The 15,955-nt window shown below is 49.0% G+C and overlaps 1 protein-coding gene across 1 annotated transcript in view; it reads right to left on the minus strand.

Annotated features, from left to right (window-relative positions):
- Positions 1 to 15,955, minus strand: part of RASGRP4 (RAS guanyl releasing protein 4) — a 31,678-nt gene that overhangs the window by 4,114 nt on the left and 11,609 nt on the right. Inside the window, exons 6-14 of the mRNA XM_087940194.1 lie at positions 14,467 to 14,620; positions 10,721 to 10,894; positions 10,319 to 10,435; positions 9,381 to 9,656; positions 7,531 to 7,611; positions 7,330 to 7,434; positions 3,825 to 3,934; positions 2,551 to 2,695; positions 798 to 834 (exon numbers count right to left, since the gene is read on the minus strand). Of these exons, the coding sequence (XP_087796320.1) occupies positions 798 to 834; positions 2,551 to 2,695; positions 3,825 to 3,934; positions 7,330 to 7,434; positions 7,531 to 7,611; positions 9,381 to 9,656; positions 10,319 to 10,435; positions 10,721 to 10,894; positions 14,467 to 14,620 (1,199 nt within the window). The remainder of the gene's footprint in view (positions 1 to 797; positions 835 to 2,550; positions 2,696 to 3,824; positions 3,935 to 7,329; positions 7,435 to 7,530; positions 7,612 to 9,380; positions 9,657 to 10,318; positions 10,436 to 10,720; positions 10,895 to 14,466; positions 14,621 to 15,955) is intronic.

A 15,955-nucleotide genomic window follows, 5' to 3' on the forward strand; every position in this document is an offset into this window, starting at 1 on the left:
ATTCGGTTATTGTTAGCGTTATTCTCCAGCTCACGATAGACTCCTGGCTGCTCTAGTTGGTAGGTTTCTTGCAGATGTTTCATTACCAAACTAGGTAACGTCATCAGTGCCAGAAGAAGGTGGGGATTGTGGAGAGGAGGAGGAGGAGAGGAGGAGGGGGAGGAAGAGGAGGAGGAAGAAGAGGACAACGACTGTGGGGGTCCTTGGTGCTCTTGGAGACGTTTCATTACCGAACTAGGTAACATCATCAGTGCTAAAAGGGAGTGGTGTTTGTGGGGAGGGGGAGGAGGAAGAGGAGGAGGAAGAGGACTGTGTGCTCCTTGGCGCTCTCTGAGCTTGGTTGCTTTCTTGCGGACGTTTCATTACCGAACTAGGTAACATCATCAGTGCTAAAAGGGAGTGGTGTTTGTGGGGAGGGGAGGAGGAAGAGGAGGAGGAAGAGGACTGTGTGCTCCTTGGCGCTCTCTGAGCTTGGTTGCTTTCTTGCGGACGTTTCATTACCGAACTAGGTAACATCATCAGTGCTAAAAGGGAGTGGTGTTTGTGGGGAGGGGGAGGAGGAAGAGGAGGAGGAAGAGGACTGTGTGCTCCTTGGTGCTCTCTGAGCTTGGTTGCTTTCTTGCGGACGTTTCATTACCGAACTAGGTAACATCATCAGTGCCAGAAGAAGGTGGGGTTTGCTACAAACCCTAACCCCATTTAAGACCCAATGGCAGCTGTCCCAATTCGTGTCCCCCCAAAACCTCCTCGAAAATCAATTGTGCTGGCCCACAGAGCCCAGCAGAGGGCGCACTCACCCCTGCAGCGGTATCCCTGCTTGGAGACTCCCCACAGCTACATCAGGAAAGGAAGAAGACAAATTAGGTCATTTTAGGTGGCAGCAAACACATCTGGAGGATGCAAACAGATCCGTGAGCATCCTCAGCCATTTCTTGCACCAACAGATACTTAGTTTTCATTTCATCTCCTTGTCGCTTCCTTTCTCGGGTTTTATAGAGTCGGCCGCCTCAAATGTTTTATTAGAGAGGTTTCTTTGTCTGGTTGTCTGAAGTCCTCAGAGTTGGCTTTCCAGCAGCAGGAAGGTGATGGCTGGGGAATTCTGGGAGTTGAAGTCCCCATCTTTTAATTTGCTAAGCGTGAGGAGCAACGTTGTAGAACAATGTTTGTGCACATGCAAAGCAGCTAGATAACGGGACTAAAGCATCCTTGGTCATATACTCTGGCCTCCAATCACTCTTCTTCTTAAAAAAAAAAATAGCATGTTCCTAGTCCTGATGGAGGACCTAGAAGGCTGAGAGATTAGCAGGTCGGATAATTCTGGAGAGAACTACTTAAATAGGCAGACTAAAACATGTGAAGAACCGTTGCAGGAATTGGGTACGTCTAGTTTAATGAAAAGAAGGACTAGGGGTGACATGATGGAGTGTCCCAATATCCATGGGGCTGCCCCAAAGAAGCGGGAGTCAAGCTATTCTCAAAAGCACCTGAACTCAGGACAAGAAGCAACGGGTGGAAACGAATCAAGGAGAGAAGCAACTTAGAACTAAGGAGGAATTTCCTGACAAGGAGAACAACGAATCAGTGAAACTGTCAACTTAGAAAGCATTTCTACAGCCGTTTTATAGTTGCCAACAGAAAGGGTGGGGGGAAAGGGGTTTGAAAGAGCAGTGCGGCAGCTTGGAAATCAAAAGTGCATTCCATGCATAGTTTTTCAAAGATAGTAACTAGGGGACTGGAGTTTCTGCCATGCAAAATTCTAACTGGAGAGCATGATTGATGACTCTGGGCTATGGATGACTCTCGCTGGAGAATATGAATTATAATATACCCAGGGGGTGGGGTGGGGTGGGGAAAACCAGGGTCACAGATGTCTCAGAGTCAGCTACACCCAGGCAGTGCCGACATGTTAACTCCCAATAAATCTTATTTAGTTTTGGGCGTTTGGCTCAAAAATCATGATTTAATTGGGGTAACTGCCGGAAGTTGTAGGTGCTCCAACACTGGAGGTTTTTAAGAAGAGATTGGACATCCACGGAGGCTCTGTGGCTCAGTGGTTAGAGTGCAGTACTGCAAGCTACTTCTCCTGGCTGCAGTTTGGCAGTTCAAATCCCACCAGGCTCCAGGTTGACTCAGCTTTCCATCCTTCCGAGGCGGGTAAAATGAGGAGCCAGATTGTTGAGGGCAAGAGGCTGACTCTGTAAACCGCTTAGAGAGGTCTGGAAAGCACTATAAAAAGGTATATAAGTCGAAGGGCTACTGCTATTTGTCTGAAATTGTACAGGGTGTCCTTCCTGAGCAGTGGGTTGGACTAGAAGACCTCCAAGGTCCCTTCCAACTTGGAGGAGGAGGAAGACGAGCAGGAGGATAAAAGTCTAGCTGCACAATTTCCCTTCAATTTCCCTTCCCACAATTCTGGGCAACCCCTTCAGTTTTTATTTCTTAAACATCTCTTGATATTATATTTCCAGTGGTCATTTCTGCCAATGGGATGTGTGTGCGTGTATGTGTGTGTGTGTGTGTGAATGTCACAGAAAAGGTGTGTAAACTTACAAAGCCACTGCAGTGGTCGCAGAAAGTGGGTTTCTTAAAGGTGACCTCTTGGAAATCGTGCAAAACCACCAGGCCCAGCTTGGAGAAGATGGCGCAGGCCCTCATGAAGTACTCCGAGAGGTCGTCTCGGTTCCAGGTTCCTTCCCTGAGATAAAGAGAGGCAGTTTGATCTAGTGGTTAAGGCTAGAAACTGGGAGCTGGTGAGTTCTAGTTCCACCGTGGCCATGAAAGCCAGTTATCCGATCACCCAGGTCAAGGTGAGCTCCAGCCCTGCCTTAGATATGAAAGCATTTCAACAAGACGCTCTAGGTCAGTGATGACTAACCTTTTGGGGCTCCTGTGCTAAAAATTGTGCACGCGCCAGCGCACATGCAGTTACATGCCAGCACCCAGAATGTAATGCACGCCCCACACCTGCGCATGCACGCGCAATCCCCCATGCCCCCCCTTACCTGCACTGCGCCTCACAGCTGATTTTTCAGCTGTTTGAGACCTTTTTCAGCCTCCCAGAGGCTTGGAGAAAACCTCTGCAAGGCTTTTCAGGGGGAATAATAGGCTTGTTTCATCACTTCCGGTATTACAGGAAGTGATAAAACGGGCCTATGATTAGACCTGAAAAGCCTTGCAGAGGCTTTTTCCAAGCCTCTGGGAGGCCGAAAAAGGCCTCAAACCAGCCAAAAAATCAGTTGTGAGGTGCGCGCATGTGCAGTGCAGGTAAGTTTGCCTGCGGCTCGTGTGCCGGCGCAAATGGCTCTGCATGCCACTTGTGGCACGCATGCCATAGGTTTGCCATCACGGCCCTAGGTTTTCCACTTTACGGCAACCTAGCTGGATCTCCTTTCCATGCAGCCAAAGGTAGGCCTCAAAACTTTTAGCAATGGGTTGCTCTGCCTGGTTGCTAGGTGGGTGTGGCCATGGTGGGTGTGGCCTAGTTGGCCTTCTGCACCACTGCGGGAGGGGGGCGTTTTTGCCCTCCCGGGCTCTGGAGGCTTTTCTCCGGAGGCTCTCTGGAAGCCAGAAATGGGCCCATTTCCGGCCTTCCTGAATTTCCAGGAGGCCAGTTTTTCACCCCTCTCTGAGCTTCTGCGTGCGTCCTCTGCTTACCTGCGCCTGGAACAGGCCGCATGGAAACTCCTGGGAGGGGAGGGGAGGGGAGGGGCGGGATGGGCAGGGCCAGCCAGGAGTGGGATTTGTGGGTTCTCCAAATTGCACAGAATCTTAGCGAGGGGCGAACCCCCAGCAGAACCACCCTTGCCGGCAACCCCGGTGCTTACCGTTCTCTTTCCAGGCCGTAGAAGGAGAACGGGAAACTCATAGATATGGTCTCAAAATCTTCCTGAGAGATGCAACCCCGTTGGTCAGGGTCGTAATTCTTGAACACGGACTGTTGGAAAAGAGAAGGGTAGAAACGCAGCCATGGAGACACAAACGTCTACAGAGGAATTTATTGACTTAATTAGCTCTATACCTGTATGCTTCGCTACGAAACTATGTGGTGGGGCTTAGTTTTGGGGGAGGAAAATAAGGGGAAGGGGAAATTCTGCCTCTGCGTACCAGCATCCATTGGTATTCATCTGGCTAGCGTCCTGTCAGTGTGTGAGAGAGCTGAGGGCTGTTTGGAAACTGAAATAGCATTTTCTGTGTGAGCAAGAAGGAGACAGCGAGGAGCCTGGGCGTGGCTTAGCTCAACGGTTCAGTACTCAAGCTGCTTGGTGCTGTGAAACTGAAACTAAAACTCCTCTTCTTTGCATTTGGAACAGATTTCTTTCCAGGTGGGGAGGGAGAGTAGAACTCCTTAGCATCAGAGCGTGTTAATAATAATAATACAGGAAATACTAATGTTCTGATGGTCATTTTGAAGAATCCTTTTGTAGTGAGCACCTAGAAGCCAAGAGGAAGATACGTGCCAAATTTCAAGTTTGTAGGCTTTACGGTTTTGGAGATTTTGTGATGATGTGTGAGTGGTATTTTGATTTTAGATAGATAGATAGGATGGATGGATGGATGGATGATATGGATGGTGAGATAGAAGAAGAAGATAGAGAGATAGATAGATAGATAGATAGATAGATAGATAGATAGATAGATAGACAGACAGACAGACACATAGACAGACAGACAGACAGACAGACATAGATAGAAGAGGTACATAGATAGAAGTGGCCCCCGGTCCACTCTCAGCATGGTTTTCTTGGAGACATTTCATGACCCAACTAAGTAACATCATCAGTATTACAAAGGAGTGGGGTTTATTCTCTGTTTGTCGGAAATTAGCTGGGAAGGTTACAAATGGTGATCGCATGAACCCAGGGCTGTGCCACTGTCATAACTACAGGTAGTCCTCTGGTTATAACCACAGTTGAGCCCAAGGATTCTGTTGCTAAGCGAAACGTTTGTTAAAAGTGAGTTTGGCTCCATTTTTACGCCTTGTCTTGCTGGAGTCGTTAAGTGAATCATTGCATTTGTTCAGATTGTGAAGTGAATCTGGACTCCCCGTTGACAGGTTGCAAAAGGGGACCACGTGACCCCCCTGGGGACACAGCGACCGTCATAAACATGAACCCCTTGCCAAGCCTCTGAATTTTGATCGGTTACCGCAACAGTCATAAACGTGAAAAATGGTCGTAAGTCGCTTTTTTCCCCCCAGCGCAGCTTTCCTTCCAACGGTCACTAAACGAGTAATTGTAAGCTGAGCTCCTGCCTATAATTTTCACTCAGGGGAGATGGCTCCATTTCCTAGAAGTTGAATGTTCTTTATGCGTGCAAAATCGCTCTTCAGCTACCACCAATTTCTGCTTAAGCACTTTAAAAGTCTATAAGGGTGATTGAAATAAATCTTTGACTCTCAGCCCTGCGCTGTTTCTTCACCACATCCTCTTTTTTCCCAAACCTGTAACCCACACACTGCTCTCAATTCCCTCCCTATGCCAAGATTGGGGTGCAGTCCTGCATAGATTCTCCACAACACCCCCCAAATGATCCCCTACGCAAACTTGGCACGGGCCTGGCCAGAGAAGTCCTTTATTTCTCCTGCCTTGATTTTCAAAAGAGTTGCAGGTCTTGAGACGCAAAAAAACAAAACTAAACTGTAATAGATCGGAGAGAGAAAGGATTAAATTCTTCCCTCTTTGGCAATGCGGCGGTTACTTGATGACAGTAACCGCAAACTTCTTTGCAATTGGTAACGGTGTTCGTGGAGACCTCTTGGGTTTTTATATAGGAGCATCCAAAACCATCATTTGTTAATTTGATACTATTAGGCAGTGCTCCTCAACTTGGCAACTTTAGGACGTTTGGACTTCAACTCCCAGAATTCTCTATCCGGCAAAGACGTTTAGACTTCAACTCCCAGAATTCTCTAGCCGGCAAGGATGTTTGGACCAACTCCCAGAATTCTGTAGCCGGCAAAGACGTTTGGACTTCAACTCCCAGAATTCTCTAGCCGGCAAGGATGTTTGGACTTCAACTCCCAGAATTCTCCAGCCGGCAAGGATGTTTGGACTTCAACTCCCAGAATTCTCTAGATGGCAAGGATGTTTGGACTTCAACTCCCAGAATTCTCCAGCCGGCAAAGACGTTTGGACTTCAACTCCCAGAATTCTCCAGCCGGCAAAGACGTTTGGACTTCAACACCCAGAATTCTCCAGCCGGCAAAGACGTTTGGACTTCAACTCCCAGAATTCTCCAGCTGGCAAAGACATTTGGACTTCAACTCCCAGAATTCTCTATCCGGCAAAGATATTTGGACTTCAACTCCCAGAATTCTCCAGCCGGCAAAGACATTTGGACTTCAACTCCCAGAATTCTCCAGCTGGCAAAGACATTTGGACTATCAACTCCCAGAATTCTCCAGCTGGCAAAGACGTTTAGACTTCAACTCCCAGAATTCTCTAACCAGGAAGGATGTTTGGACTTCAACTCCCAGAATTCTGTAGCCAGTAAAGACGTTTGGACTTCAACTCCCAGAATTCTCCAGCCGGCAAAGACATTTGGACTTCAACTCCCAGAATTCTCCAGCCAGCAAGGATGTTTGGACTTCAACTCCCAGAATTCTCCAGCCGGCAAAGTCATTTGGACTTCAACTCCCACCAAAGCTGGCTGGAGAATTCTGGGAGTTGAAGTCCACATGACTTAAAATTGCCAAGTTGAGAAACACAGCTTTATTTTAGCAATATGGGATATGAGTTGTTTGAGAGGAGGGGGTTGGATTTGGATCTCCCCCCCACCCCGCAAGTTCCCTGGTGGTGGTGTTTGCTTTTCTCCTCTCTCTGTCGCTCTCTCTCTCTGTCAGCCATGCGCAACCTTGTTTTCAGCAGCATGTTTTATTTGTAGAAGAGGATGTGGTCGGAGTGGCCGGATTTGAGCTTCTTCCTTTAACAGAAAGTGGGGGGTGCTGGGTGGAAAAGGGGAGGAGAAAAGCGGGAACTGGACTTGGCCGCTGGGGGGGTGGGGGGGGTTGGCACAATTGGGGCCATAGTGCTGCAAAATGCCAGGCTCCCTGATGCGCCACAGAGAGAGCTGATGACGTTACCTAGGTGGATGATGAAACGTCTGCAAAAAAAACCCACCAAGCTCAGAGGGAACGAAGGACTCTACGGTCGTCATCGACCTCCTCCTCCTGTTCTTCCTCTCTGCAAACTCCCTCTCCCTTCTAGCACTGATGATGTTACCTAGCGGGGTCGTGAAATGTCTGCAAGAAAACCAGCGAGATCAGAGCGCCCACAGTTCAACCCTGAGCTACGTAATGTTCTCTTTCCTCGATTGCTTTGATCATCCTACCTCCACCATCTGCTGGACATGCCTCTTGACGGCAAGACGGTCCGGCTTGGTGGCTACTCTGGGCGCCCACTCTACGACCACCGGAGGCTTGAATTGGGTGGATGGCTGTGAAGAGGGAAAAGGGAGAAGAGAGCTTTAAGAAACGGGGCCTTCAGGGAAGACTCGGCCCTTCCTCGGGGTCTTTTGTCGTCCTCTTTTTACCAGCATTTTGAGGCAGCGAGGTTCACGAGAGTACGAGAGGGCGTAGATTTCCTCCTCGGAGTAGTAGAGATCCAAAGAGAGCTGGAAGGCAAGAAGGCAGTTTAGGGCAAAAGAAACACACCCGGTACCCCAAAATCCCAGGACTGTTGGCTCAGAACCATTGCTATCCCGATGACTTCATGATGGACAGCTGGGGCACGTCGAGCTCCTTCCAGGTCATAGCTGGGCATTACCGGGCCGCATCTAGCCCTTTGTTTATCCCTGTCCTGTTTGAATGGATTGCTTTTATTTTGAAGGAATTCTGTTTTTAAACTTATATATGTGTCTGTATGCATTGGGGGCGCGGCGGCTCAGTAGCTAAGATGCTGAGCTTGTCGATCAGAAAGGTCGGCAGTTTGGCTGTTCGAATCCCTAGCACCGCCTAACGGAGCGAGCTCCTGTTCCTTGTCCCAGCTTCTGCCAACCTAGCAGTTTGAAAGCACATTTTTTTAAAAAAATGCAAGTAGAAAAATAGGGACCCCTTTGGTGGGAAGGGAACGGTGTTCTGTGCACCTCCGGCATTTAGTCATGCCGGCCACATGACCACGGAGACGTCTTCGGACAGCGCTGGCTCCTCGGTTTTGGAACGGAGACGAGCACCAGCACCCCCTAGAGCCAGAAATGACTAGCATGGATGTGCAAGGAGGGGAATCTTTACCCTTTACCTATGTATGCATTGCCTATGCACCTTCCCCCTCTCTTGGTATAGTCCTCCACAACAGTGTCAATTTCTCATGGGAAAATTAATTGCCCACCCCCTGGTCTAGGTGGTTGAACAGCAAAAGCAAAGGCCAAAGAGCACCTCTCTTTTTGCCCCAGCCTTACTAAAGCAAACGGCCCTGGAACCTCCAAAAAGAAGGGGGCAGCCCCCTTGAGTGGATCGGGACACCCCGCCCCAAGGCCGGCTTAACTACCGCCATGTTCCCCCATCTCCCATCCTGGATAAGCTCTTTGGGGTGGCTTCCTCCTACAGCAGAAATCTTCAACCTTGGCAACTTTAAGACTTGTGGACTCCCACTCCCAGAATTCCTGAGCTAACATGACTGGAGGAGGAATTCTGGGAGTGGAAGTCCACAAGTATTAAGGCTGTCAAGTCTGAAGACCCCTGATCTACAGTATTTATCTTCTATCTCCATCTCTCTCTCTCTCTCTCTCTCTCAATCAATCAATCTATTCCAAGGGTCTTCAAACTAGGCAAGTTTAAGACTTGTGGACTTCAACTCCCAGAATTCCTGAGCTAACATGACTGGAGGAGGAATTCTGGGAGTGGAAGTCCACAAGTATTAAGGCTGTCTAGTTTGAAGACCCCTGATCTACAGTATTTATCTTCTATCTCCATATCTATCTATCTATCTATCTATCTATCTATCTATCTATCTATCTATCTATCTATCTATCTATCTATCTATCCCAAGGGTCTTCAAACTAGGCAAGTTTAAGACTTGTGGACTTCAACTCCCAGAATTCCCGAGCTAACATGACTGGAGGAGGAATTCTGGGGGTTGAAGTCCGCAAGTCTTAAAGCTGTCAAGTTGGAAGAAACCCTGGTCTACAGCCTTGGTCAGGGAGTTGGACTAGAAGACCTCCAAGGTCTCTTCTAGCCCTATGATTCCATGAATGTGGCAGGGGAAAAGTCCATATTCTCCAAACATGGATCGGGATTAACCGTGCCTTGGTTTGACTCCAGTTGATTTCCTTCAAAGGCAGCCAAGTTAACTTCCTTCAACCCACCTACCACTGGACCGCCTGCACTTCAACCTGCCCGTCAACCCTCCTGTAGTCTCCATGAGTTCTCCAAGGATCTTCCTTACCGTCAACAGATGCACCAGGTCCTTGTTGGCTTCGAAGGGCGGCTGAGCCCGTTGCCGCATCCGGAATTCCCACACCGGCTCGTAGAGGCTCTGCAGCTTACTCAAGTTGAGACGTCCACCTTCTACACGATCCGGGAGGGCTTCGTGTAAGGTCACCAGGTCCTTGAGGTGGACTCCCACAATGGGGATCTTGAAGTCTTTGCAATCGGCGTAGGCCCGACGGTACGCCCCATAGTTTCCACTAGATGAGAGCAATTCGGTCATCTCGGCGAGCACCTGCGCAAAGAAAAGTCCAGAAAAATAAGTATAAATCCCATTTTAACCCTCGAGCAAGCCGCCCTTTCTGAAGAACTCCTTTCAAAATGGATTCACGGATTCGTCGTTTTCTCGGCGTTGGACTAGCAAAATCCATGGGAGTAGCATGATTCGCTTAATGACCCCATGGTTCACTTAACAACTTAAGAATCCCTTAGCTGTGGCAAAAAAAAAAAAGATTGTAAAACAGGACACAACTGACTTAATAACTGTCTTGGTTAGCAAATTTTGGGCTCAGTTGTGGCCGTAAGATGAGGCCTACCTGTACAACCACCTCATGCTGAGGGGAAAAAATTTATACTAATGGACTCGCCCAACCTCCAGACCCCATACCTGAAAGAACACTCAGCTCTTCAGGGACTTGGCATCCTGTAGACCTGGGGTCTCCAACCTTGGCAAGTTTAAAACCTGTGGACTTCAACTCCCAGAATTCCCTAGCCAGCATAGGACTTGAAGCTCACAAGTCTTAAAGTCCCCACAGTTGGAGAGCCCTGTCGTAGACAGTCAAGAGCCAGGGTACCGATGTGGACATGGCTACCTCACTACTACCTGGCTACCTTTGGGATACCTCGCCGTGGCTAAACCCCTCCTCTCCTTTGTCCTCAGGAAGGCTCTTTCCTTACCTTGACGACCTCGGAAGGTAGAAGCGCATGGGTCTCCTTGAGGCGAGCAATAGTACTGTGGCAAAGTCCTCCCACGATCGCCATGAGCGTGTTGAAGTTCTGCAGCTGCCTTAACTTCTGCAACGGGAGAAGAAACAAGAGGACCGATCGCAAGCGGAAAGAGTCGACTTTTTGAGAGACTCCTCGACGTTTCCCGGGAGCACATTTTCAAACCCGGAGGCTCACGTGGATGTCCTCTTTTAGAAACACGAGAGAAGCAACCTGAGTGGCTTCTTCATCAACATTTTGTCTCGGCAGAGTGACCGTGAAAGGAACAGGAACGTCCTTTCGTCTCTTCCCACCCACCCCCATTTCAAGGCTCAAGTGCCCCCCATTTCTGTTTCTTCCCAGTGAGCACCTTACCTGGGTCACGTGGATGAACTTGGTGAAGACTTCTGCTCGCTGCTGAGGTGTGGGACGCTTGAGGATCATCACTTGCACCCACTGGGAGATGCTGTTAAACAGGGTGATGGCACGTTCCAAGGCTGAGATGCCGTGCACAGATCCACGCAGCACGTAATTCTGGAAATCCAAGTACTGCCCGACAACATACAATTATAAAAGGTAAGAACCGGTCCGGCTGGATTAAACAGAGTCCTAGCTAAATCCAAGGTTCTGTTTTCTGGATGACTCATTGGGGAAACCACTTGGAAGTCGATTGACATTCAGGGTTATGTTTTGTTCACCACTTTCAAGGCGGATCGACAGCGGGAAGGGAAGGTTTTCTCCATTTGTAGGAATGTTCTTATTCACTTCTAAAACCCCATCTCTTGCACGACTATTGCTTTTTATTATTCACGATGATGAGGATTATTTACCGCGGGGAGAATTCTCACCCCTTTCCGCTATGATCCCCTTCCCTTCTCCACCATCCAGTCAGAGCTGAAGAAGCTTCTTGGATGAGAAGCGAAACCTCTTCAAAGAAAAAGAAAAAAAAATAACCCCAGAAAGTCCAGTTGCCTCTTAAAATAAGTACCTTTGGGACAACCACAACCTGGATGACTGAGAATCTCCATAGACATTCAGTCATAATCCAGGTTTTCTCACTGTAGAAGGGAGCTTTTAGCAGGTAATGCATGTAGTCCTCGACTTACGACCACAGTTGAGCCCAGAATTTCTGTTGGTAAGTGAGATGTTCGTTCAGTGAACTTTCTCCCGTTTTACAACCTTTCTTGCCGCAATTGTTAAATGGATCACTGCTGTGTTAATTAGTAACGCGGTTGTTAAGTCAGCCTGGCTTCCCCGTTGATTTGGCTTGTCAAGAGATTGCAAAAGGGGATCCCATGAACCTCGGGACACACAGCAACCGTCATAAAGATGAATCAGTTGCCAAGCATCCAAATTCTGATCACATGACCACGGGGAGGTGGCAACGGTCGCAAGTGTGAAAAACGGTCGTATGTCACCTTTTTTTCAGGGCCGTTGTAACTTCGAACGGTTGCTAAATGAACTGTTGTAAGTCAAGGACTTACTTGTCTGCTGGTTCCTTCCAAAGCAGGATACCCAGTCAAGGGGCACAACCTTTTCAGGGTGGAGAGGAGTACTAGGAATCAGGTGGCAGGCCCAGAATGTCAACTAAAAAATACACCTTTGGTCTTTTTAGTTGCCAGCAGAAAGGGAGCGGGGGAAAAGCAGTGCATTCCTTAAATGCCTCAGATAAAAGCTGTTGGCACACAAGATTATTACTGGAGAGCATGATTGATGACTCTTGGCTATGGAGGTGTCCCATTGGAGAATCTACATCCAGGGGGTGGGGGAAGATCAGGGTCAAGGGAGAAATGGATGATGTATTTTAGTGTTGGCTGCACCCAGCTAAGGCCAACATGGCCACCCCTAATAAATCTTTTTTTTTTTTACTCTGAGAGATGTGGTTAGAGACTTATGAATGGGGGCGCATTTGTTGGAACCCTAACAAAGAAACGACCAAGGAAATCTACAGCCTTGCACCTACGCCTCCCGCAAACTCACAGGTTTAAGTGGGGGCAGGAAGAACAGGTTCCAAAGATTGTTATCCTGGCTAAAAATTGGGCTTAAGCAATTGCTTTCTTGCATTCCAATTTCGAATTAAATTTACATTTGGTTCATTTAAAAAACAACAACACACATCTTCAATAACGTACTATACCCCTTTGATCGTGTTCAAGTTTGATACCAGTTCCTGGAAGGGCTTTGGAAACAGTGGATAAAATTGTAAGGATCCACTAATGTTCTACAGATCATTTTCAAGCCTGCTAACGTAGGAAGTCCTCGACTTACAATCACAGCTGAGGCCCGTCAACAATAGTGTAGGGCCGTGTTGGCGAACCTATGGCACACGTGCCACAGGTGGCACACAGAGCCATTCGTGCCAGCACGTGAGCCCCAGACAAACTTACCTCACTGTGCATGCGCACACCTCCCAGCTGATTTTTTGGGTTGTTTGAGGCCGTTTTCGCCCTCCTGGAGGCTCGAGGGAAGCCTCTGCAGCCTCGGGAGGCCGAAAAATGGGCCTTCTGGAAATACCGGAAATGCTGAAACGGGCCAGTTTTTCGGCCTCCAAAGGCTGCAGAGGCTTCCTTCGAACCCCCGGGAGAGAAAACAGCTTCCCCCGGGCTCCAGAGGCCCTCTGGAGGCTGAAAACAGGCACTTCTGGTATTTCTGGAAGGCCCGTTTTTCGGCCTCCCGAGGCTGCAGAGGCTTCCCTCGAGCCTTTGGGAGGCCAAAAAAGGCCTCAAACAACTCCAAAAATCAGCTGGAAGGCAGGCACATCTGCAGTGCAAGTAAGGGTGTTTGCGCACGCATGTGCAGGGGGGTGGAGTACATTGCATTGTAGATGCCGGCATGCATGCACTATCAGCACACCACAACAAAAAGGTTTGCCATCACTGGTGTAGGGTCTCCTGCTTGAGCGGGGTGGGGGGTTGGACTAGATGACCTACAAGGTCTCTTCCAACTCTGTCAATCTGTTAGGTGAGTTTTGCCCAACCTTCTCCCCCCTGCCGTTTAAGTGAATCACTGCAGTTGTTAAGTCAGTCACGCGGTCTTTAAATGAATCTGGCTTCCTCCATCGACTTGGCTTGTTGGAAAGCGGCTGGGAAGGGGACAAGAGGTGATCACGTAATCCCCCCAAGACTGTGCAACTGTCATCAATACACGCCAATTGTCACACGCCTGAATTTTGATCACATGACCAGTATGGGGATGCTGTAAGAGTCGGAAGTTTTTTTTTTTAAGAAACACAGTCGTAAGTCACTTTTTCCAGTGCTGTCGTAACTCCAAACAGTCACTAAGTGAACGGTGGACAACCTGTAGAGTCCAACTCTTTGCAGCTGGAATTTCTACTCTACTGCCTTCCCAAAACCGGGGGTAGGGGTAGAATTTGGCACAGGGACAGAACGAAGCAGAAAGAGGCAAAGGCCCTATCTCCTACGTCGATCTGGAATTTCCACTAGACAGGAAATGTCCACATTTCCTGTGGGCCTCTAGATGGTTAGTACACCAGTTCCTGGCTTACTAGTAAGTTTTGGCTGGGGGCTTGGGGGAAGAGAAGAGCATTGATGTTGTATTAGATATCGGTCAGCTGCAACCCAGGACGCAACGCTTTTGAGCATGGTTGGCCAGAAATCTGAAGCAACCACTGACCGAGTGGGGGGGGGGGGGAGTAGGCAGGATGGCAGCCAGTCACGGGTAACGCAAGGTTTCAATTGCTGTAGACATGGGGTGCTTGCTCTTTAAGATGCTTAAACCTCTCTTTCGCAAACTTGCACCATTTTAAGATGGCTGGACTTCAACTCCCAGAATTCCCCCGCCAGCCACGCTTGCAATGGAAGACTCCATTAGACCCAGGGGCGGGCTTCAAAAATTTTAGAAAAGGTTTCTCGGCCTGGTTTCTGGGTGGGCACGGCCATGGTGGGTGTGGCCTAGTCGGCCTTCTGCACCACAATGTATTTTCTCTCTCCCCGGACTCCCGAGGCTTTTCTCGAGCCTCCAGGAGGGCAAAAAGGGCCTCCCCAGGCTCCGGAAGCTGTCTGGAAGCCAGAAACGGGCCCTTTTCTGGCCTTTCCGAACTTCCGGGAGCCCATTTTTCACCCTCCCCGAGCCTCCCTGTGCGCTCCTTTGCGGTTTCTTACCGAAAGACGGCAGAATGCCTTGAATTCCAGGTAACTGAGATGGCCGGCTAGTTCACCTGGATCCAGGTGATCAAAGAGGAGAGAGACTTTGCGTTTCTTGCCACCGGCAGGACTGTGTTGGCAACTGAGGGAACGGTTCCAGGTATGATTCACCCTGGAGGAAGAACAAACACAGAAGGGACTTGTTAGGGGACCGAGATGTGATCACCTGGGGCAATGGCGCAGAGGCCACCAAGGCAGCTGACAGTTCAAACCGCCCCTGTATTGCTCCAAGTTTCCCCAAATGCTCCCATATTTCTGGCAAGTCCCAAAACAAAGTGATGTGTCTCTCCCTCTCTCCCTCTCCCTCCCCCTCCTTCTCCCCTCCCTCCCTCCCCCTCTCTCTCTCTGTCAAGGCTCCGACAAACCACCCCCATTCAAATCATAAGTCTCTAGCCACATCTCTCAAAGTAAAAAAAAAAAATGATTTATTAGGAGTGACCATGTCAGCGTTACCTGGGTACAGCCGACTCTAAGACACATAATTCATTTCGCCCCGACCCTGCTCTTCCCCCCCCACCCCCTGGATGTATATTCTCCAATGGGACACATCCATAGCCCAGAGTCATCAATCAGGCTCTCCAGTAATAATCTTGCGCGCCAACAGCTTTGGCTGCCTAGCAATTATCTGAAACATTTAAGGAATGCACTAGATTTAACAGATAATCAGAGTTGGAAGGGACCTTGTAGGTCACCTAGTCCAACCCCCCGCCCCAGCGGGAGACCCTACACCATTTCTGACAAATGGCAGTACAATCTCTTCTTGAAGGTCTCAAGTGATGACGCTCCCACAACTTCCGAGGGCAACTTCTGTTTCATGGGTTGATTGTTCTCACTGTCAGAAAATTTCTCCTTATTTCCAGGTTGAATCTCTCCTTGTTCAGTTTCCATCCATTTTCCCCACTCCCTTTCTGCTGGCAATTAAAAAGATCAAAGAGTCTCTCTCTCTCTCTTTCTCTCTCTCTCTCTCTCTCTCTCTCTCTCACACACACACACACACACACACACACACACACACACCTCAAGCAAATAGGGCTGCAAATAGTCCAGGTCAACACTGTCAGCACCACTGCTGCAAAGCAAGAAATCCAGCAGGACAAGTCAAGGAATCCAGGAAGCAAAGAAGCAAGGCAAGTAATCCAGAAATCCAGAAGGAATGCAAGGAATCCAGAGAAGTTGAAACGCTGGCGCTCAACACTCCATGAAATTCAGCGTTTGTTCCCGACAAATGCCCCTCCCCAAATGTCTCCTTAAGTCTTAGTCGCCGGGTGTGCCTTGTGTAGAGGGGAGGGGCACTCTCCTCCCAAGTAGTTGGCTCAGTCTGCGCTGCTCTCGCCTTCTATCCACTCTCCATGCTCTCGGATCAGGAGGGGGTGGTCCTCGCACATCGCCTGAGCTCCGTCTCTCATGTTCCCTGTTTAGCCCCTCGTGGTCATCCTACCCCTGTTCC

Source organism: Pseudonaja textilis, chromosome 10 (assembly GCF_049901715.1).
Source record: "Pseudonaja textilis isolate UNSWEBS1 chromosome 10, rPseTex1.2, whole genome shotgun sequence".
NCBI classification, from domain to species: Eukaryota; Metazoa; Chordata; class Lepidosauria; order Squamata; family Elapidae; genus Pseudonaja; species Pseudonaja textilis.